Here is a 25,364-nt window from a genome sequence, read left to right as displayed (position 1 = left end):
GGTAAGTCTCTGGTAAGTGGTAATATTTTCAAATATATGCAATAAACAAAATAAATAACAAAAATATGGTATTTATATTGCTTATACTAGCTGCCATATATGTTTCATGATATAAGGCCATGGGTGCATTATTTTAATAAGAAAAGCAAGAAATACACAATAAGGAAAACACTTAAAAATTATGTTTCATTACAAAGATACAAAGGCCCAAGTGACCTGTATTTTTAAAGATTTTCCCCATGATCAGCACATTAATAAATTCTGCCTGTATTGACACTTTTGGTTTCATCTCGGTAGTTTAATTTACTGGGAGCTGAGTTCATTTCCTTGGTGCCTCAAGTCATATTATTGAATCCAACACAAAGTGATGTTTATGTTCTGTGTCCAGTTTTAACATAATGCATCCTCCTCACAGCTTCTGACTCATTTCACTCATTTCTTCATTCACTCATTCATTCTTTCATCAAATATTTATTGAGTACCCACTGGGTGCCAGGCACTGTATTAGGTGCAGGGGATTTAGGATGAATAAAAAATGATTACTAAGCCTCAGGTATTTGAGACCAGTGAGAGAGAAAAACTTACTATAAAATGTGATCAGTTTTACAAAAGAGGGAATACAACAAAGAGTTGAACTAGATCTTAGTGGAAAAGTCAGGGGACACTCTACAGGGGAGGTGACATATGAGCGGCTGGCCAGGGAGAGGAGGAATGCTGGCAGTCAGATGGCATGAGCATGTGCCCAGGGCATGAGGAAGACGGTGTACTCAAATAATTCGGAGCAGTCCTGAGAAGGTGGAATGTCGGGTTCATGAGGAAGAGAAGCTGGGAAATAAGGCTGAGATGTTGCATAAGGGCAGACTGTGAAGGGCCTTTGGATAGATTCTTAAAATCATGAGGTGTCAATAGGGGTTTCAAAGTAAGGGATAACATGATCCAATTTGTACAAAATGACTCAGGCAGCACATGGGTTCCACAGAATGCTGCCCTGTGAGGTATTAATAGGTGTGCCATGGAGAAAGGGCTCCCTGGTCAAATAGGTCTATGTAACACTGGATACCAGCCCCCTATGTGGGGGTTCATATTTTAAAGGCTCAAAAGAGGGCTTGTGGCAAGGAATCATCAATACCAGATGGGGACACACAGATGAGAGTTAGGCAATGTGGTACAGAGAGATCAAGCAAAAGGCTGTTTGTAATGGTTTGGTTATTTGATTGTGTGGACTGGAACCAAAGCAGTGGGAGAATGATTAGAAAGAAACAGAGCGGAAGGGGAGATATAGGAGGGGGAATCAACAGGACATGGGTGTCGACTGGGTGTGAAGGACACACAAGGCTGAGAGTGGGAACAGGACAGACAGTGGTGTCACCCACACCATAAAGGTCAATGAAGGAAGACCAGATGTTTGGAGTTGGAGGTAACTTTGTGATGTGTGAGACTGAGAGGTCCCCAAGGCAGTTGGGGACAGTGCTTGGGATATAACAGAAGTCATAACTGAGCCAAACTGAATTAGGGCTTAAAGAAACAAAGAAAAATGGGGACTGAAATCTGACTTACCAAACATAATTATTAAAATGAGAACAAAATTTTTATCCCAACCCTTTGGTGGATTAGGATTACCTTGTTCATCTAATATCAATTAAGCTTTCTTAACCCTGGAAATACAGTGTAACTTTTGTGTTTAATATTTCTGTTACGATGTGAAGCATGGAGCTGCACAACCACAAAAACTCAGAACAATTATGCCAAAGAACTTTCTGCTAATAAATGAAGAAAAAACAATTCACATGTGAAATGTGACTTTTGATTTCTATTTTGCTATGTTTATCATTGCTTCTAAAGATTGGACCAAGTGTCCATTTCCTTATGAAATACACTACTCAAAGTGAAGTAAACATCCTATTTTGTTCCTCCTTGGGACACAACATTTTAAATACATATGGCCTCTAACTTACATGGATTTATATTTTAGTCACTGGAATATAGTAAAACTGATGACTGTAATGACTCTTTCTGCCAGAATTCAGCCCTCTAATTCAGACCAAAGGTCTTTTTTTCTACGTGCATGTGCATGTGTGCATACGTGTATGCATGTGTGTGTGTTTAAATCTAGAAAATGAAAATTTTAATTCTCAAGCATTTACAGTTATCATTAAAATTCTCTCTTTTTCTTAATAATACCAGCAGGGATTCCTTTCTCACATGCCTTTTTACACAGCTAAACTACAGGCATTTTGAATTGTAACCCTGATAAAAAAAAAAAGGTTTATAGGGAAAAATGGCAACATGATTACAGTTTTAAGCAAGGAGCTGTGGTGATGGTTTCTATATCTGAACAGATGTGTGCAATATGTATGCACAGTTGGGTGGACACAATTCTGGATGTAAAACCTACGTAATATAAAGAAACATAAATTATGATCCAGAATGGACTAATTCATTGCAGTTTAACTCTTCAGCACCTTTCTCCTTTTTTCTTATTCTTTTTTTAAATTTAATTTTTAGAATAAAACAAAGGCATATTGATGCATATAATACTCATAGATAGTGGCAGAAGGTGGAGGGTAGAAGGCAGGTTCTCAATCTCAAGGGCTTAAGCCAGTAGAGACGAAGTGTTCAGTCAGCCCATAATACAGCAGATTGTAGTGGGCTGAGTAATGACCCCCACAAATCTACATCTCAATCCCTGGAACCTGTGAACATGTTACTTACACAGGAAAAAGGACTTTGCTGATGCGATTAAGTGAAGGTTCCTGAGGTGGGGAGTTTATCCTGGATTATCCAGCTGGGTTTGATGTAGTCACAATGGTCCTTATAAGAGGGAGGCAGAAGGGTCAAAGTCAGGGAGAGAGAGAGAGGATGTAAGGACAGAATTAGTGGTTGGAGTGATACGCTTTGAAGATGGAGGAAGGGCCGTGAGTTAAGGAAGCATGTGGCTTCTAGAAGCTGGAAGAAGGAAAGTAAAAGATCCTCCCCTAGAACCTCTGGAAGGAACACAGCCTGATGGTCCCATGATTTTAGCCCACTGAAATTGATTTTGGACTCCTGACCTCCAGAGCTGTGAGATGGTAAATTTGGGTTGTTTTAAGCCGTTAGATTCATGGTGATTTGTTACAGCAGCAATAGGAAACTAATACACAGATAAAGTGCCCTGGATAGAGGCAATAAAGACTGGGTTTTCTGTAAACTGATGATTTTAGAACTGTTATCAGATTTCCTCACAACTTAATACTTTAAGGCAAATGGTAAAGGTGTCTTGGGAAAGCTGCACTGCATAGTGGAAAAGAGAATGGGCTGTGAAGGTACAGGCCCGGTTTCCATTCCCCAGCCATGTGACTTGGGGCAAGCACAACCTCTCTGAGCCTTGTTTCCTCACCAGGTTGCTGTGAGAATTAAAAGAGGAAATGCAAGAGCAGCAGAATGAACTCCACTACATCAAGTTCAAATTCAAGTTAACCTCACAGTGCTTCATGTTCCCCATCTCTAAAATGGGGATAATATTAGACACTATCATAGGATTAAGCGAGTTAACTATATGAAGTGTCTAGGGCTGGGCTTGATACATAGTAAATGCTGCTCTCATTAAAACAGACAGAAGCTCCTGAAATGTAGCAAGTCCTCAATAAATGAGACCGGCAGACTTGGCATGTACCTTTTCAGCACCATCCTCTATGCTTTACACACCTGTACTGGGTGTGATGGGATCTCACCGAGATGTGGTCTCTGCTTTCTATGACCTTACGGTCTAACTCAGGAGTCATGAGCAAGCACCTGTCCAGGTAAGGTATGTGACTTTTAAATGAGTAGTTCTGACCCTGAACACTGCGTGGCTTCAGTGTGGGAGGACAGCAGAGGAGTCATGGCAGAAAAGGGAGGATTCCTGCTGGACTATGACAGGCAGAGGGGAGGGAAGATGCAGGTGGGCACGGAGCAGCGTGGGCAGAGCGTACAAGCGTGGATGGGAGAACCAAGACTGCAGATGGGGTGGGGACAGGGGTGCAGAGTGATGAAAGCCTAAGCCTTTATGTATATGGCTTTATTATATGACCATGGAGAGTCACTGAAAAACATCCCAGCAGAAGACAGTCATGATCAAAGTGTTTCAGACTAAATTGTGGTATATATAACAGTGATTCTCAATGATGGTGCTGTAACTCACCAGTGTGATATGATTCCTCACATGGTATATGACAAATCATTTATAGCCAATACCAAAGTAGTAGGGGTGTGTGTGTGTGTGTGTGTGTGTGTGTGTGTATTTAGTAAATTAGAAAAGATGCAGGGAACTAATGTATAAAAAATGAAGTGTTCAAAAGCCATCTAGATACAAACAAGATATTAAAGCTAAATTGATAAAGATAAATATTAAATAAGCTAGAATTAGGTTTCTGCTTCATTTCTGCTTGTTTCTAAAAAATTTTTTAATAAAGATACTTGGATACCATGCTAGGTCCCCCCTAGTCCTGCAGAATGTGTAAATATTGGCTATTTGCCATCTGTCAGGCAAATGCTCTTCAAAGAACAAAGGAGGGTTGCGTTCCTGTCTGGTAGATGACAATTTATGTAATTTATGCTTTTTTTCTTCCCCCAGAAAAAGAAACATATACATGAGGTCAGTGGTAACCCTCTGTTTGAAAAGTGAAGAGGGAGCATTTCTCTTCTCAAACAGGCCAGTGTCTATGAGGTTGTGAAGATCGGTCTTTCTTTAAATCAGGCATTTGATCCCCATCTCATTTTCTTTCATATGAAAAAAGGCTGTAGGCTGAATATTGGAGGATTAGAGACCTCAGCATTATCCTCCGGTAGATCCGTGCAGCTAAATGGAAAGGACCACATGATGTCTGCTGAGGAATCAGAGGGCTAACCAGGCAAATGGATTGTCAACAGCTGGTGTCCTAAGTGATGTTCTAAGACCACAGCCAATTAGCCTAGAGACACCCAAGTGACTCTTGACTTTTTCCACCATAAGCAATAGAATCAGTAAGTAATAGCTTTAAGAATCAGTAAGTAATAGCTTACTTTGCCTAACAAAGCTTAACTAAATAAGTAGGATTCTAGGAAATGATGTAAGAAGAATACTTTATTGTTTCCTCCAGGTTTTGAGAGATTCCTAAAAGTGACCAAGGATTCTTACAAAAGACCCTATGCACAAAACTTGGAACAGGGACTTTAGCCAGAGGGTAGAATTGCAGGTGGCTTTTAGTTTCTATGTTCTTTATATCTTGTTATGTTTGAGTATTTTCCACAATTCTTATGTATTGGGTATGAAAGATATTTTCTAAAGGTCTTGAGAAAGTATAGTCACTGACTCACTGGACGAACTTCAAAGAGTTGTTTACTATAAGTTTCCTTAGCTGAGAAATGGGCTTAAACCTGATTCATCCCAAAAGACTTCTCCCTAATGGAAGGAAGTGGAAAAAGCTTTCAAAATAAATTCATGTTTTCACAGGTCTAAGGTTGATGGAAAATGAAAGAATAAGTGACTCTGGAAATCAGCTGTTTCAAATAGGGACATTGGGTGGTGGCAATTGGCCAAAAAACATCACGTATGTGAATATGCTCAAAAAACCAAAAGAGCACCATGGGTCAATATCATTATTCAGCAACATGTATGGCTACTGAAAAGAGGTAGGTTTTTCAGGAATTTCACCGCCATAAAAAAGAAATCAGTAAGCTATAAAGCCAGAATTGTCAGGTCCTGTGGGGAGGTATTCCTGATCTAGTCATTCATTTCATAATTCAATAAACACTTTATTCATAACCTACAATGTACCTAATAGCAACACAATCTACTAATAATTCAGGGACTTAATAGTTTCAACAGTGGAGGTTGATGTGAGCTGATACCTCACCTTTCCTTAGGGGTGGCATGTATTCGTGGTACCATTTAAGGATACAGACTTACTCTAATTAGAGGTAACTTAGTATAAATGTATTAGAAATCAGGAGCCCTGGGTTCTGGTCCAGGTTTTATGATCCTAAGCAAGGCTACATCTAGGCCATAGGTGCATCATCTGTAAAACAAGGGTGCTCATATATAATCCCTGCAGGCCCTTTCAGCTATACAAGAATGGGATTTAATATAATGGAAAGGGTGACATAAAACTGAGTTGATGGCCAACCCTAAATTTGCTAGCTGTGTGAACCTCAGTTTCTTCAAAGCTAAAATGAGGATAATAAACCTACTTTTCACCGTTGTGAGGATTAACTTCAAATAGGTCTGTGATATTATATATTTCTTGGTAAAACTGGTACATAGGCATTCAACATATATCACATCCTCTTGATTTCTACAAACCATCACACAGTATCATAGAATTAATGAACTTAGCCATATACATTGGAGCTGTAAAAGAAAATATATAGTCAGTGTCTGTCTCCAGATGCTCTATTCTTTTGTGTGTGCTCACTCGTTACTACTTAATTATTTGAGTGCTTTACTAAGACACAGCCCCAAGATGGGCAGGGAGAAGGAAGGGGCTCTGCCAACTGATGGTGAAAAAGCATGAAGGATGCTTGGCAGCCTGGAAACAGCATCCCCCCTCTCAGCACTAAGGCAGGGGAATGTGAGCTGCCACCTCTCTCCTTCTCAGTTGGATGACCATGTAATTTATCATCCACATTGTAACACTTTTGAGCATAAGGAACTAAAATGGGGATGTATGTCCCTGCCATCTTTCGAGCTTACTTTTTGTGACCTTTGTTGTCACATTTAAATTACGTCTGATGTCCTAATGGGGAGCAAATTGCAAAATAAGATTTTATCCAAAGGATCAATCTAAATTCTTCCTGTGTTTTTTAAAGGCATGCAAAAAGAATATTTAACTAAAATTTGATAAATATGTGTTAGTTTTAGAAAGAATATTACAATAAAATAGTTACGTTTTTATTATTATAATGTATCCTTTGGTGCAGGATCAGCAAATTTCTTTTGTAAAGGGGCAGATAATAAATATTTTAGGTTTTGTGAACTATATGGTCTCTGTCATAACCACACAATTCTGCCCTGGTAGTGCAAACTAGCTGTGGTTAATATGTAAAGGAATGGGTGTGGCTGTGTTCCAATAAAACTTTATTTAAAAATCCTGTGAATTGAATTTAGCTTATGGGCTGCAGTTTGCCAAACGTGCTTTAAAATAATAGTTACTAGACTTTTGGAATTCATAAAACCAGGAACATAAAAACAATTTGGAATTGACTCAGGATTTCTGACTTCTTATTTTGCTAAGTAATGATGTTTTTTATTTTATTTTTTAAAGAAAAATCATTGCCTAGTACCTTTATTTCTTAGACTTTTAGGCAGCAAAAGACTAGAAAGGAAAAAAATTCAGAACAGATCTAGCTTTATGAAACACCCACCACATTGTCTGTATTTTAAAAATTTTTCCTTAGCTCGGTGACAACTTTGTCATGAATATGCTTAGGTTAACAGATAGGTCATCTGAGTTGCTTTTGGAGGTCACTGGCCTGTGGTATAGTAGAAAGAGCATGGTATTTAAAAGATCAGGATTTGAGTAAGATTGGGGGAGTATTAAGAAGCGAGAGAAGAGCAGACCTTGAACATTGTTTTAATGGGACAAAAGACTCTGCAAAGTATCCCTTGTCTTGAATCACTGTTTCAAACAAAAACTCCAATATTAAGTAACCTCAGAACTCACCGGCTGCCATAGTGCAGGGTACCAGGCTGGGGGGCAATTGAAGCGGTTACACGCTTGCACCGTGCTCGGCTTGGGCTGGTGACACAGCTCATCAGCCAGGATTACCGTTTCATTCATCTCTCTGGAAAGCAGATGGGAGCAGAAGACGTCTCTGGTCTGCAGGCCAACCCCACAGGTGAGACTACATGGACTCCACTTGCCGATTTCCCACCTGAGAAGAAATCAGAGAGGAAGAGGACACCTTAGTACCTGTGCAGAGAACACTTCCCATGAGCTCCAGTGTTGCTAATAGAGTAAAAACCCTTAACTGGAATGTCGAAAGTTTCAGCCCAAAATTGGATAGGAATTTTATCCTAAGCCTAGAACCCATTCTCTCTCTTTATGCTCCAGAATTCATTTTAGCATTCAATCTAGAATTTATTCTAGAAAAAAGCAAAGAGGGTGATAAAATGGAACATCCAATTTTTGCCCCTAAAATTACCAATAAGGATTACACCCACGTCTGTTCTGATGAAATATATGAATGTAATCAAAATAAGGGGTATGCTAGGTGAGACATGGGTGGAATACATAAAGGCTCTGGGCATCACATATTGAATAGTGCATCTAGCAGACTTTCTGCTAATTTCTCCAGTTCCCATTCTTAGCAAGACTGAAACATTTGTGCTTGTTTTTCTTTGGCTTCAAAGTGAAAGGTCATTGGCTCCAACTTCCTTCAAACTTCCATCATAGCGTAGAAATGTCTCTGTCTTATGTATAAATATCATCACTGCCTGGGACTGGATAATGTCACAGAAGTAGAGGCTGCTAAATAGATCAGTCTTCCTGAGGGGAAATAAATGGAGAGAGCAGCTCATTATCTGGACGTAGAAGTCAAATGCACAGCGATGAGCTGAGTGCATGCATTGGCCAGCTCCAAATGGCCAGCTCTTGAGAAGTACATTTATAGTGAGCTAAGGGCCTATAAAAACAATCCCACTGTACTTCCTTGTTGATGCAGCAGCCTCCAAAATGGGAATGATAAGGACAAAGCTCAGTTGCTTGGGCTCTGAGTCAGAAGTGTTCTCTAATAATCAGTTCTGGCAAGTTCTGTTTACAATCTGAGGCACAAAGATTATACCAGCAGAAGTTAGCCAAGAAAAGCATGGCGAGTAGATCCTTCGGCAGCTGGGCCTGCCTAGCTCTCATAGCCAACTCTGCCTGAAAACTGGTTAAAAAATCTTTGGCATTAATGATTTTCATTAGACTGTAAAGCTGAGTCCAAACTCTCAGTCTCTTTCTGCTACTCTGATGTATAACTACCTTTGCAACCCTATTTCCATGACCTCTTTTTGTCTACACTATGCTCAGCCATATCCTTAATGAGCTACTTTGTTATTCTCATTTAAGCCCCATGGTTTTCTAGCTATGTCTTTGTCCAATCTATGTTCCTAATTTGGAATATCGTTTGCCTTTTCCTTACGCCTCAAAATTTCTTCCATTTCTACATATCCAAATTTGACAAATATTTAGAAGATTGTATCCATACCTGCTCCAGACACTGATCACTTTCTCAACTGTATGATAATTATTCTGCCTGTCAAGGGCCCTACTAATGTATACTCCTCCTGAGATAGGGCCTGTGTCTGAATCACTTTTTTAACACTCACAGAGTCCATCATAGACCTTCTAGATAGTTAACATATATGCTTAATAAATTCCTGATAAATTAGCAAATGGAAGGGACCTACCATCAGAGAAGACACTTTAATACCTTATCTCATTTAATTACCTCCAGAACAATATGAGACAGGCTCTGTTGATTGTTCTCATTTTACAGTTGAGGGAATCAAGTACCCATAATTACTAAAAAGTGAGTCCAGGATTCGAACTTGGGGTGTATCTGGCTCCAAAGCCTTTGTACTTTCTACGGTATTATGCTATCTACAGGAAATATTTTGAAAACTCTTTTAATAAACATTCACAAAATTTTAAATGAATAGAAGAGGAGAGGCAGGGTTGATTATATATTTTTTACATCCTTGTGTGAATTTCTATAAACTTATTCTCTTATTTATAGACCTCTACCATGAGTTAATTCCAAGCTTTAAAATGTTGTGGTGCATGCTGCCTACAAGAGACCCACCTCACCCATAAAGATTCACACAGACTAAGAGTGAAAGGATGGAAAAAGATTTACCATGCAAACAGAAAAGAAAAACGAGCTGGAGTGGCTATTCTTATATCTGACAAAATAGACTTTAAACTAAAAACCATAAAAAGAGACAATGAGGGACACTACTTAATGATAAAAGGACTGATCCATCAAGAAGACATAACAATCATAAATATGTACGCACCCAATGTTGGAGCAGCCAGATTTATAAAACAAACTCTATTAGACCTAAAGAAGGAAATAGACACTAATACCATAATAGCAGGGGACCTGAACACTCCACTGTCAATATTAGACAGATCATCTAGGCAAAGAATCAGTAGAGAAACACAAGATCTAAACAAGACTCTAGACCAATTGGAATTGGCAGATATCTACAGAACATTCCACCCAACAACCTCAGAATATTCATTCTTCTCATCAGCACATGGATCATTCTCCAGGATAGATCACATATTAGGTCACAAATCAAGTCTCAATAAATTCAAAAAAATTGGAATTATCCCATGTATCTTCTCAGACCACAATGGATTAAAACTAGAAATTAGTAACAAACAAAACTCTGGAAACTATACAAACACATGGAAATTAAACAGCATTCTACTTAATGACATATGGGTCCAAGAAGAAATCAAGCAGGAAATCAAAAAGTTTATTGAAACTAATGAAAACAATGATACATCATACCAAAACCTGTGGGATACTGCAAAAGCAGTATTGAGGGGAAAATTTATTGCATTAAATGCTCACTTCAGAAGAATGGAAAGATGGCAAGTGAACAACCTAACACTTCACCTTAAAGAACTAGAAAAACAAGAACAATCCAATCCTAAAGTTAGCAGACGGAAAGAAATCATTAAGATCAGAGCAGAACTGAATGAAATTGAAAACCAAAAAACAATTCAAAAGATCAACGAATCAAAAAGTTGGTTTTTTGAAAAGATAAATAAAATTGACAAACCATTAGCATGGCTAACAAAAAAAAGAAGAGAGAAGACTCAAATAACAAAAATTAGAAATGAAAAAGGCGATATTACAACTGATTCATCTGAAATACAAGGAATCATTCGAGACTACTATAAACAACTATACGCCAACAAATTTGAAAATCTGGAGGAAATGGATAAATTTCTGGACACACACAAGCTCCCAAAACTGAACCGTGAAGACGTAGAAAATTTGAACAGACCAATAACAATAAAGGAGATTGAAGCTGTTATCAGAAGGCTCCCAACAAAGAAAAGCCCAGGACCAGATGGATTCACAGCAGAATTTTACCAAACATTCAAAGAGGAATTGACACCGATTCTTTACAAACTATTCCAAAAGATTGAAACAGACGCAAATCTCCCAAACTCATTCTATGAAGCAAACATCATCCTGATACCAAAACCAGGTAAAGATATAACCAAAAAAGAAAACTACAGGCCGATATCCTTGATGAATATAGATGCAAAAATCCTCACTAAAATACTAGCAAACAGAATACAGCAACACATACGAAAAATTATTCATCACGATCAAGTGGGATTCATTCCAGGGATGCAAGGTTGGTTCAACATACGCAAATCAATAAATGTGATACACCATATTAATAAACTCAAACCCAAGGACCATATGATCATCTCTATAGATGCTGAAAAAGCATTTGATAAAGTTCAGCACTCATTCATGACAAAGACCCTCTATAAGTTAGGTATAGAGGGAAAGTATCTCAACATAATTAAAGCCATATATGACAAACCCACTGCCAATATCATCCTGAATGGGGAAAAGCTGAAAGCTTTTCCTTTAAGAACAGGCACTAGACAAGGATGCCCACTCTCACCAATCCTATTCAACATAGTGTTGGAAGTACTAGCCAGAGCAATCAGAGAAGAGAAGGAAATAAAGGGCATCCAGATTGGAAAAGATGAAGTCAAACTGTCCCTGTTTGCAGATGACATGATCCTATATATCGAACAGCCTAAAACCTCTACAAAAAAACTGTTGGAATTGATAAATGATTTCAGCACAGTAGCAGGATACAAAATCAACACACAAAAATCAGTAGCATTTCTTTTCTCCAATAGTGAACATGCAGAAGGAGAAATCAAGAAAGCCTGCCCATTTACAATAGCCACCAAAAAAATAAAATACTTAGGAATTGAGTTAACCAAGGAGGTGAAAAATCTCTATAATGAGAACTACAAACCACTGCTGAGAGAAATTAGAGAGGATACAAGAAGATGGAAAGATATTCCATGCTCTTGGATTGGAAGAATCAACATAGTGAAAATGTCCATACTACCCAAAGTGATATACAAATTCAATGCAATCCCCATCAAAATTCCAAAGACATTTTTCTCAGAAATGGAAAAAACTATTCAGACATTTATATGGAACAATAAAAGACCACGAATAGCCAAAGCAATGCTGAGCAAAAAAAATAAAGCTGGAGGCATAACACTACCTGACTTTAAGCTATACTACAAAGCTATAATAACCAAAACAGTATGGTACTGGCATAAAAACAGACACACTGACCAATGGAATAGAATAGAGAATCCAGAAATCAACCCACACACTTACTGCCATCTGATCTTTGACAAAGGCACCAAGCCTATTCACTGAGGAAGGGACTGCCTCTTCAGCAAGTGGTGCTGGGATAACTGGATATCCATATGCAGGAGAATGAAACTAGATCCATACCTCTCACCGTATACTAAAATCAACTCAAAATGGATTAAGGATTTAAATATACACCCTGAGACAATAAAACTTCTTAAAGAAAACATAGGGGAAACACTTCAGGAAATGGGACTGGACACAGACTTCATGAATACGACCCCAAAAGCACGGGCAACCAAAGGAAAAATAAACAAATGGGATTATATGAAACTAAAAAGCTTCTGCACAGCAAAAGAAACAATTAACAGAGTTAAAAGACAACCAACAGAGTGGGAGAAAATATTTGCAAAATATACATCTGACAAAGGATTAATATCCAGAATATATAAGGAACTCAAACAACTTTACAAGAAGAAAACAAGCAACCCAATTAAAAAATGGGCAAAAGAGCTAAGTAGGCATTTCTCTAAGGAAGATATCCAAATGGCCAACAGACATATGAAAAAATGCTCAACATCACTCAGCATCCGGGAAATGCAAATCAAAACCACATTGAGATACCATCTAACCCCAGTTAGGATGGCTAAAATCCAAAAGACCCTGAACGATAAATGCTGGCGAGGCTGCCGAGAAAAAGGAACTCTCATACATTGTTGGTGGGACTGCAAAATGGTGCAGCCTCTATGGAAAATGGTATGGAGGTTCCTTAAACAATTGCAAATAGATCTACCATACGACCCAGCCATCGCACTGTTGGGAATATACCCAGAGGAATGGAAATCATCAAGTCGAAGGTATACCTGTTCCCCAATGTTCATCGCAGCACTCTTTACAATAGCCAAGAGTTGGAACCAGCCCAAATGCCCATCATCAGATGAGTGGATACGGAAAATGTGGTACATCTACACAATGGAATACTACTCAGCTATAAAAACGAATGAAATACTGCCATTTGCAACAACATGGATGGACCTTGAGAGAATTATATTAAGTGAAACAAGTCAGGCACAGAAAGAGAAATACCACATGTTCTCACTTATTGGAGGGAGCTAAAAATTAATATATAAATTCACACACACACATACCCACATACACACACAAACCCGGGGGGGGGGGAAGAAGATATAACAACCGCAATTGTTTGAAGTTGATGCAACAGACAAACGGAGGGGACATGGTTTGGGGGGAGGGGGGGAGGGAGAAGGGAGAGAGGTTTTGGTGATGGGGAGCATTAATCAGCTACAATATATATCGACAAAATAAAATTAAAAAAAAAAAATGTGGTGCCATTGGTTTTAAGACACGTTCACACATTCCGTGCCACTCCTCCCTTCTCTCATGAAGTCTCGAGTGTAGACTGGACTTAGTGGCTTACTTCTAATGAAAAGAATGAGGCAGAAGGTATGCTATGTGACTTCCAAGGCTAGATCATAGAAAGGACATAGCTTCTGCTTGGCCTTTTCTCTTTGATTGGTCACTCGTGGTGGTGGGAAGCCAGCCAACATGTCATGAAGACACTCAGACAATCTTAAGAAAAGTCCATATGTGGAAGAACTGTGGCCTTCCCATCAATAGTTAGCACCCATCTGCCAGTGAGTGACCCATAGAAGTCAGCACCTACTTGCCAGTGATGTAAGTGAACTACCCTGAAAGCAGATCCTCCAGACCCAGGCTAGCCTTCAGATATCTGCAACCTCAGGAAAGAACTTGAGGCCAAACTACATACCTAAGCTGCTTTCAAATTCCTCACTCACAGAAACTGTGAGGGATGATAAATGTTTATTGTCATTGTAAACAACTAGGTTTGGGGGGAAACTTATTATGCAGCAATAGACAACAAATACAAGTATATTTCCCTTCCCAATGTGCATATGTTCATCCAAAGACACATACAAAAATATTCATAGCAACACTATTTATAATAGCTCAGACTGGGAAAAACTCAAATGTTCATCAACAGATGGATAAACAAAAACATGATATATTCATAAAATACTGTATAAAGCAATGAAAATAAACTGCAATAACAAGCAATAACATGGATGAATCTCACAAACAAAATCGAGTGAATGAAGCCACAAACACAAAAATCCATGTAGTTGTCTCTTGATATTTGAGGGAATTGGTTCCAGGACCTACTGTGGATACCAAAATCCAAAGATGCTCAAGTTTCTGATATAAAATGTATACATTAGCAAATAACCTATGCACATCCCCTGTATACTTTAAACTGTCTCTAGATTACTTATAATACCTGTTACAATGTAAATGCTGTGGAAGTAGTTGTTATACTGTATTGTTTTGGGAATAATGACAAGGAAAGTCTGTACATGTTCAGTAGAGATGCAACTTTAAAAAAATATTTCCCATCTGCATTTAGTTGAATCCGCAGATGTGAAACCTATGGATATGGAGGGCTGACTATATTGTGTGATTTGATAAGCTCAAAACCAAGAACTAACCCATGGTATTAGAGGTCAGGATGGTGGTTACCTTTGGTAGGTAGGAACTAAACAGGGCACACAGGAGAGGGCTTCTGGGATGTTATCTAAATCTGGGTTCTGGATCTGGGTCCAATTTGTGAAAAATCACCAAGCCGTTATGTATAGAATTTGTGCACTTTTCTATGTTTGTTATGCCTCAGAAAAGGTGGGGTTTCTTTCCTACTTTTAACTGAAATACTAAAATGGGGTGAAAACAAAATCAGACAATCACTCTCAATCATGCTGACGACCTCTCTACGTTTGTCTCGTAAAGGAGCTGCCCACACCTTTAATACTGTCCCAAGGTTAAAGCTTGTCAGAGTAGAGGTTTCACACCCTCACTCCCCTGCCCTTGCCCCCCCCTCTGGCAGAAATTCAGCCACTGGGACCTTGAAGTAGAGGCAGTTTTGGCAGCCATGAGGCCACTTGAACACGGCGTGGAGAAACTCACAAAACAGACATATCTGTCTACCCTGATAAAAGAACATTACATTCTCAAGGAAGGCGTTCAGCAGAAGCTCTCTGTGTATTAAGCACTTTGCTGATTCTGGACCAAAAATATTTAAACAATTCAGGCCAAAAAAGGGAAAGCAGACACTCTCTCCCTACTTCTTTCCTGCATGGAGGCTGCAATTGTGGGCCTGGGTCTTGCTGGCTGCTGAGGCCCCCTCTCTGCATTCTGTGCCTCTGGCTGTTTCTGAGAGAGGGACTGCAGGCCAGTGGGAGCCAGCCTGGGCCAAGACTGGCTGTGGATGGTACCTGTGAGACTCCTACAGGCCTGCCCTGGAGCTCCATGGCCTGGCTTCTGCATAAGCCCGATGCTCAGGACAGGAGCTCTGGTCTCATGTCAGAGTTGGGTATTAGTACCTCTGCCCCCTTTGCTTGGTTGACTTTTACTCATCTTTTCCTCTGTACTTAAAGTGTTACTTCTTCATGGAGGATACCCTCGACTGGGTAAAATTCTCCTACACGGTCCCATTAATATATTCCTCTTTGAAAATTATCAGCATACGTGTAATCAGACTACCTGCTGGACTGTTAGCTGGATGAGGGCGTGGGGCCATGTCTATTTGGGTTTACCACTTGTTATGGGTTGAACTGTGTCCCCTAAGAAGATATGTTGGAGTCCTAACCTTTAGTACCACAGAATGTGACCTTAAGCGGACATGGGGTCATTGCAGATGCCATCACTTAAGAAGAGTGACCTAAAGTGCTAAAGTAGGGTGGGCCCTTGACCCAATGTGACTAGTGTTCTCATAAGAAAAGAGAGAGTCACACAGGGAGAAGGCCATGTGACAATGGAGGGAGAGATTGGAGTGATGCAGCTATGAGCCAGGGAATGCCCAGTATTGCTGGCAATACCAGAAGCTCCAAGAGGCAAGGAAGATTTTTCCCTCACAGGCTTCAGAGGAAGCATAGCCCTGCTGACACCTCTTTTTGGACTTGGTATCAGTTTCCAGAACCATGGGAAAATAAATTTCTGTTGTTTTAAGCTGCCCAGTCTGTGGTACTTTGTTTTGGTGGCCCTGGCATACTAGCCCTCCACCATAACCTTCATGTCTAGCATGGTGCCTGTAACACAGCAGGTGCTCAGTGAGTATGTGATGACTCAAACTGACTTGGATTCCTGAGGAAACGTGTGTGCACCTTTGGACTAATCACTTGGCCGGTCAACATCTCAGCTGTGTCCTCTAAACAACTGCCCACTCCCAATGTCAAAGTCCCAAAAGCTCTGAACACCACAGATTTTTCTTCAGTGTGATGTAAACTCTTTTGGTGACAGAACTGGACTTGAATTGACATGCTTCTGATAGGCTGCATCCCACTTCACATAAATATTTATACATATTTCTGCAGCAATATTGGCATGCTAGATTATGGTGTATCCCCCCCAGAAACTGCTGGGGGTATTATACAATTTATGTCTTAGTAGTACTAACATCTTTCTAAAACACAAAAAATTTTGAATTCTGAAACACATCTCTCCCTATGGTTTTGGCTAAAGGATCGTGGCCCTGTATAAGGAGAGTGGTAAACGTGATTTCTGTGGTTTCTTTCAGCTTCTAGGCTTCAGGTGTTTAGCTTCATGGCTGGGCCCTTGGACAAAATATTAGAAAGATTCTGGTTTCTCCAGCATTTTTTTCTATACTGCTTCCTTTCCTCTGAGTCCTTCTCCATATTCCTGTCTCTTCTTTAAAACTTGCTTGCAGGAAAGGCTCTGTATGCTGACAGATCACAGCTGATGCCTTATACCTTCACACTGGACCCTGCCCAGCTCCTGAGCAATTGTCTCCTGACCAAAGGAAGGCAGAAGACTAAAGGTCACCCTCCAGCTTCATGGCTGGAATTAGTCTTTCTTCCTGCCTTCTGCCCAGCATCAGGTGTGCCTGGATTGGCCTGTCATTATAATTGAATTTTAGATTTTAGATTTGGTTTCCTGATTCCCACTTTATTTCCTTGATAGGGCTAGAGTTTTGCCCAAAGTCCAGCCTAGCAGACTGTCGTCCTGTCACTCTGCCTAGATCTGGCCTTGGGCTGGGCAGAGCACCCTCAGCCATGAGCCATAAGCCATGATGTGACAGCGATTCAGCTGACATCACACACAATTGTCAATGACAATAGTAATACTAACACTTACACATACACAGCACTTAACTGAGCCAGATCCTGTGCTAGTTGCTTTAAATGTATTATCTCCTGTAATCCTCTCCACAGCCCCATGAGATAGATACTATTATCATCTGCATTTTAACAAGGAACTGAAGCCTGGAGAAGTCAAGCCATGGCCTAGAATGCCTGCTGCTGTGTCTCACCCAGATGTAAATGTCACCTGTATCATATACAAGTCTACCGTGACTTGGACACGGGGGCACTGAGAGGTTAAGTAACTGTCCAAAGTCACAAAGCTAGTAAACAAGAGAATTAGGATTCAAACCCAGGCAGCCTGGCTCCTGTGTGCCTAATTACTATATTACACTATCTCTTAAGGCCGGGATGATGAGTATGAAGATCTGAGTGGCAACAGCCAAGCTCCCTGGTGCTTATAGCTTCAGAAAATGACAAATGACAAAAAGGCAGGTCTATTTTTCAATAATAGAAACAACACAGTGTTACCACCCAGGGTCATGAATACACTTGCAGCTGTTATTTCAGTAAAGCAGCGGTGGAACTTGGCAGCCAAATGGGCAAAGGCAGAGTGTGGTCCCCCCAAGAAAATGTTTGCTTTCTGTAAAAGCGGCCATCAGAGTTCATGTGGGCAATCAAGAACCCTTGGTGGTTGGCTCTCCTTAGCAGCTTGTGTTTGTATTATTAGCTGTACGAAAGGAGGAATTTTGCCTTCCTTTGGACAAGGCCTCATTATGTCAGTTGCCAAGGTTTTCTCCTTTCCTCTTTCAGAGAAGGTAATGACTGTTGCCTCTGGCAACTTATTGTTTGTTGCTGCTATAAATGCACATAATTTCTAATGGCAGACTCTGACCCCACCCCTCCCCAAGCTATTATGCCCTAAGAACCTTCTATTACCTTGGCAATTGCAGCAAAGTAGGCTTGTTCCTTTATTCAAAAATTTGAAATGCAGTTTTTGTTTTTTGTTTTGTTTTTTTTTTTTAAATTTCATTTTGTCGATATACATTGTGGCTGATTATTGCTCCCCATCACCAAAACCTCCCTCCCTTCTCCCTCCCCCCCCCAACAATGTCCTTTCTGTTTGCTTGTCGTATCAACTTCAAGTAATTGTGAGATGCAGTTTTTGTTTGAAAGAAAAATACCATTGTAAACTTACTTGTTAGAAGCATTCTTTAAACTTGTGTATAACTCTATGGCTTGACATTTCTGTCTAACATCTCTATCCTGCGATTTTTTTTAAAGTCCCCCAAAGACATTTGTTTCCCTTAGAATGCATCTGAGGTCAGGAGGTGGACAGCAATCCGATAATAAGAAGTCAGACACCACTGAGTGTGGCCAGCTGTAGAAAGCCTGAGGTAGGGCAAATGAACTCTGTCCAGCACCCATCCCACTTTCAGTTTCTCGGACTATTACAAGTAGCTCCCAATTTATTTACACATCTCCCAGTTTGCAATCTATTCATAGCCTACAGTCGCCAAAATGTCAGTCCAAAATGCAAATCGTCACCTTGCTTTCTTTGTTTAAGAACCTCCATTGGTTCAAGGAGCTAGTACGTCCAGGCCCAGCTTTGCTCCAGTGCACACAGTAGGGGCAAGTCTGGAGCTGAACTTTTTTTTTTTTTTGGTAACATATACAAGACCTCTATTTTAAAAATACAGAAATTCAGGAAAAAGAAAATAAAAATGAACCATGATTCTCTTATTTGGATGTAACCACTATCAACATTTTGATATATTTCATTCCAGCCCATTTTTTCCATAAAATAGATACCATACAAAATATTCTGTATTTAGCATTATTATCAGCATCTTTTTATAGCATTAAATATTTCATAAAATGCCACTTGAATGAACAATAATATTTTAAAACATGAATAGAGACTAATTTATTTAAGCATTTTCTTACTGGTGAACATTTAGATTGACTCTTGCTTACACAGAAATCTCTGTGGCCATTGTGATCAGCATCTTTGGATGAATTTTTAGAAATGATAGCAGGTGGGTTGAAGAAAGACTGAAACCTCCCTCTCCCAAACACAAGATGATATCAAAAAGAGTATTCAAGGGCCGCCCCGTGGCTCACTCGGGAGAGTGCGGCGCTGGGAGCGCCGAGGCCGCGGGTTGGGATCCTATGTAGGGATGGCCGGTGCGCTCACTGGCTAAGTGTGGTGCAGGCCACACTGTGCTGAGGGTTGCGATCCCCTTATCGGTCAAAAAAATAAAAAATTATAAATTAAAAAAACCCAGTATTCAAAAGTACTTCACTGTCCTCACAAACAAGCAATCTTTCTGAAGACCAGAAATGAAAATACTGAAGTTCATGAAATATTTTTGAGACATTTGGAAATGCTATCCTTTATAGTTTATCAAGAAAAAATAAATTTAAGTATAATTTTAAAATATATGTTCAGCAAGAAAGAATTGATATGTGCCTTCCAAAACTGTAGGAATAAAAAGTATCAAAGAAAACTTGATTTATCCAAAGAAGATTGTAAAGAAGAAAAAAAAAAAAAAAAAAAGGACAAGAGAAAACACAAAGAAAATCATTGCAAATGGAGCTGAACTTTCTTACTGGCTTTTTCTCCTTCCTACTCTTTCCTTTGTTCTTTCCCTTGTAATGTCTGAACGTTAGCATGAAGTTTGGTGGGGGGCGGTCCGTTGGCATATGACAGAGTTCAGCACTGGGCTAGGGTAGCTGGGATTCAAACATGCAGGGAGGACTGAACAAGTACATGAATATATGAAAAATAATGGGAGCCAGATTTCTTACTGTCAGAGAGGGGAGTTGCAAATACAGGAAGTGAGAAGATGAGAAAAGATCTTGTAAAATTAAACTGGTATTGAAAGCAGTGTGAACTCATGATTTTTAATAGACACATGCATAGATAAATACAGATATAGATATATCAACAGATATAAATGAGTTTATACAAATATGCATGTATGCATAAAGTATTTCCTAGCTCTTCATACGGAAATGGTTAGAAGCAATAACATCCCAATAATATCAAATACATCAAGTGCCCAGATCTTGTGTTCTAAATACCATTCTTTACTAAAAGGAACCAGTTCCTGTAGAAATGGCTGATTGTAGAGCAGAGGCTGGGAAAATAAAAAATGAACCTGGAATATCTTGTACTAGAAACAGAGAAGTACTCAAAGAATGATAGGGTATATGCCAAAAAGTCACAGGGGCCAACCTGAAAGGGCCATGTCTGGGACAATTTGATAGTTACGTTTTTTAATACTTTGAGTAAAGTGGAAGTTCATGATTAGATAGATGAAAAGAAAAATACCTAGTACAATGACTATTAATAATATGGAAGGAATGACAGAATTTAGAAAGTTATCATTTGGCAACCATCATAATAATAATTGTGTCTGACAAAAATCATTGATGAGTACTAAATCTAGTAGATAAAAGGTTGATGAGGATCAGGATATTTACTTAGTTTATTTCCCTGCTGTGGTCTCAATATGTCTCCTAAAATTCAGGTGCTGGAAACTTAATCCCCAATACAACAGTGATGGGAGGTGAAGCTTTTTGGGAAGTATATAGATTAATGGATTAATGCTGTTATAAAAGGGCTTTATGGAGGGAATTCGTACCCGATTGCCCTTCTGTCTTCTGACATGTGAGGACTTAGTTTTTCTCCCCTCTGGAGGATGCAGCAATCAAGGCATCATCTTGGAAGCCAACAGCAGCCTTCACCAGATGCCAGTGCCTTGATATTGGACTTCCCAACCTCCAGAACTGTGAGAAATACATTTCTGTTCTTATAAAATTGTGGTATTTTGTTATAGCAGCACAAACAGACTAAGGCACTCCCCATAAAATACTTATTTGTTAGTTACTTTTCATAAGCGCAATATACTTCTTAATTTTACAGTTGAAAAACCTGGTTGACATCATCTTAACTAAGTGATAAGAGTTAACATACACCACCAGTAATGGGACACATCACCATAGTTTGTCACCTGACACGACGCACTAAGAATATGGCATACTTCTGCATTATTTCTGTCACAAATTCAAAAATCATAAGGAAACACCAAACAAACCCAAATTGAGGGATATTTTACAAAGCAACTGGCCTGTACTCTTCAAAACTGTCAAGGATATGCAAGATAAGAAAAGACTGAGGAACCGTCCCAGACTCAAGGAGTGTAAAAAGAAATCACAACTAAATGCGACACATGATCCTGTACTGGATCTTGGGCCTATAAAGGACATAACTGGGACAATTGGAAAAATTTGAAAGGAGTCTGTGGATTAGATGGTAACATCAAACCAATGTCATTTCTTGATTTTGATGGTTATACCGTGGTTATGTAGGACAGCATCCCTGTATGTAGGTAATAAACACCAAGTGTTAAGATGCAATGGGTACCATCCGAAATTATTAAATGGTCCAAAAATGGTAACAATTAGGGAAATGAGGTGGAGGGTGTAAAGGAGCACTGTGTACTATTTTTCAACTTAAAAAAATACTGCAATATTTCCAAATAAAGGTTATAAAGACATCCATCAGTTGACTCCCTGTTACCCATGGGCCAATGCTCAATTCCTTGGCTGGCCGGTAATGCACTTCACAAAGAAGTGTGAATTGCTCTTCTGGTTTGATCTTAGGCTGCCCTTATCCTCACCTTTGCACTCCTCTTCTCTACTGGCAAACTCCTCAGCCTCTCAGGTTAGATCCTAAACATCATCCTCCTTTCTGAATACTTTTCTGATGTCCCTCCCCATCAGCTGGAGATAGTCCTCTTCCTTTGCAGCACGCTGCTGTCTCTTTCCTCCCAGTGGCATTCTCTTCTTCCCTGAGGCTCACCTCAAGTACACTGTAGATACCTGTTTACTTGTCTGTCTCCCTCACTAGACTATGAGCTCCACAAGGCAGCAAGGACCCTGACTTATTCATCTTAATATCTCCAGCACCTAGTATAGCACCTGGTCCACTGCAGATGCTGAGGGAGGCTTTGTGGCATGACGCAGAAGATGTTGGGCTCTGCGAACATTGTGGTGTTCATAACCATTTGTATTTGTATAACCGACTGCACTTTCCAGAGACTCTTTGTCTATGTTATCTCACTTAATCCTCCTAACTCTGAGCTAAGCAAGCAGGCGTTGGCATCTCCATTTTACAGATATGCAAGCTGAGGCTCAGAGAAACAAGTGATTTCCCCAAAGTTGGGATGAAAATTTAGGTTACTCCTCCTACCCTGCTGAGTCACTGAGACCTGGAGGAGTGGATCATGAAGGGTTACAGAGAGAAGAAGACCCATGAGATCAGAAAAGCGGTTTCACATGGCTACCGCAGATGAACTCACTGCTGCCTTATACCACCTGTGTATTTTAGAAAATCCCTTAAAGAGGTCTAGAAGGAAATAAAAGATCAAAGGCGATATGAGACATTAGAGAGTAAAAATATGTTTGAAGGCCAAAAATTAACCCAAAGCATATATGATAAATAGCACCATGAGAAATCAGACCTGCCTGTGGAACAGCAACTTGCATGGCTCGGGAAATCGGAGATAGAGCCATGCTTCTGTTGGAAGTCTGCCTGTTTGGCATGAGGTTTTGGCTCCATAAAAACAGGTACAGCCAAGGTTATGAAACAGCTGAGGTGGCAAAGCACTCGTTCCCACTTGAGAACTGTGTGGCCAAAGTGATGGTTTTAGCCATGCCAATTGGCCTTACCTTCTAAAACATTTCTAAAAATAAAATAAGAAAAAATAAATAAATAAAGGTTACCAATATTATAAACAACTCTTGTCAAGGCTTCTTTGCTATTTTTTACATTAGTAAATAGCTCTTGAAAAAAATGACACTTGCAGCAAGATATACGTTTACCATGTCAGCACCAGCCTGCCATTTTCCTCTATACTTCCTTCCTTCACAGAACATGCCAGATAGCAGAATGGCACCCAAACTAGGACCAATTACACCAAGTATCTTCAACCTTCCCTCACCCACACCCACTTCCCTATGACACCCCACTGTCCCAAAATACCCACATGCCTCTCCACCTACATACAGCTTGATTTAATTAAAACTTCTAAGCTCTGGTTCCCATCCTCTGATCACCCTGTCTTCTAGGGAATAGTACAATAAAATGAAATGGAATTCCTGCTGGCTGTTATAATTCAGATAAGAGCTTCCTGAGAAACACATTAGTAAGGTAGATAATCTGCAAAGTCACTATTACTCTTAAGAGTTCAATATTTTTTAGTTGGCTTGCCTAGAATTCTAGGTAGAAATTTCCTATTAAAAATAGTTTCAGGGAGTTTCAAGATGGCGGCGGCTACGGTGGCTGGTGAGGTGGAAAAGGCGGCCACTGGGCCTCAGGCAGCCGGGAAACTTGTGGACCTTCCTCTTGCCATCTCTTAAGGGAGGACCGCAGCTGCTGGCCGGTCGTGGGGGGTGACCGCCACTTTGCCCCTGGCAGGAGAGGCTGCCTCATTTACAGGCAACAGCTTTGAAGTGTGGAGCAGAAAAGAACTGTTTCTTAGCTGCAAAAGCGAGTCTCGAAACAGGGAACACGGCGCCAGGGCTGCTGTGGATGCAGCCAGGATCCCGGAGGCTGGGGCCGCACTGAAGGCGGCCAGCTGCCCTATTCACGATTCGAGGTTTCAGGCCAGCATTAAAGAAGATTCCTGGGAGCGCCCGAGCCGCGCCGCGACTGAACAGCCCGAGGTGGCAGCAGCCGAGAACACGGAAGGCGACAAACCAGAGACAGAGAGCGAGCACCCGACCTGGCACAGCACTGTGAGTGACCCCCTGGTCCAGCTCTGTTCGGGGGGGTGGATGCCCACCTGGCTCCCGCCTGCACCACCAGGCCACTCACCGCCCCGGTGCTGCCTCCATTTTCCCAGGTGCGGGCAGCTCCGCCCTGCTCGGCCATCACTGAGCCCTCCCACTTGCTTGGCCTGGCGCAGGGCTTTCTGGAGCCTGCAGACCGGCCTCCTCTCCCACTCCCTTCCCAGATCTCTGGTGGGGCTGGTGGCGTGGGGCATCCCCGGCCAGTGTTGGGAGGGCAAGGAAGTACGGGCGGGCCGACTGTCACTCCACCACACCCTGGACTCCGGCCCCGGTAAGCTTCCTGTTACTGGGAGGCAGATACCATCTCTGCGGCCACCAGTTTGGAAAAAAGCCTAACGAATTTCTGGTTGGGAATAGTGTGGTAGGAGAGTTCCCAGGTCCGCTTGAACCTGCCGGAGAGCAGGCTGCAGGCGGGCGCTAGGCTCGGTTTATACCGGGGGGATACAAAGGTGAACAAGACCCGAGAAAGATCTACACAGTGCTACAAAGGCACCCAGAGTGACCGGTCGTCTGTGCCTAGCAGAAACCTGGTAGACTTCCTGGGCGAGGCGGTGCCAAGCAAGGTCTTCAAGGCCCAGCTGATAGACGAGAGGTGCAGAAGACACGCCCCAGCCCAGCACAGTGCGCACAGATGGGGGAGACGTGCGGCCAGGGAGGCGGAGACTCGACAGAAACCACACACCTGGTGGGGTCGCCACTGCACGATCTAACAGCCTGGGCCAGAGCACACGGAACGGGGAGAAGTCCTGCACAGGAAGTGAAAGCTCAACAGAGATCACACACCCTGTGGTACGTGATCCACCAGCCCAGCAGAGTCCAAGCTGACCAGAAAGGTGGCTCCCCGGAGAAGCCCAAGACCCGAGGCAACCACACACACAAGGCACTAGATGCCAACTGAGCAGTCACGGAGGGAGCCATACCAAATTGGCAACCACAGCAACGTCCTAGTTAGTCATTAGTCTCAAACCGGTGGACTGTGAAACCCCCGGCCACAATGAATAAACACCAAAAAAA

General features: G+C 40.9%; 1 protein-coding gene across 1 annotated transcript in view; it reads right to left on the bottom strand.

Annotated features, from left to right (window-relative positions):
• The window catches only part of ADAMTSL1 (ADAMTS like 1), a 434,771-nt gene that overhangs the window by 129,328 nt on the left and 280,079 nt on the right, over positions 1–25,364 (bottom strand). The window contains exon 16 of the mRNA XM_063080424.1: positions 7,659–7,869. Within this exon, the coding sequence (XP_062936494.1) occupies positions 7,659–7,869 (211 nt within the window). The remainder of the gene's footprint in view (positions 1–7,658; positions 7,870–25,364) is intronic.

This window comes from Cynocephalus volans, chromosome 16 (genome assembly GCF_027409185.1).
Source record: "Cynocephalus volans isolate mCynVol1 chromosome 16, mCynVol1.pri, whole genome shotgun sequence".
Classification (NCBI taxonomy): Eukaryota; Metazoa; Chordata; class Mammalia; order Dermoptera; family Cynocephalidae; genus Cynocephalus; species Cynocephalus volans.
This window is presented reverse-complemented; position numbering and strand designations above follow the sequence as displayed.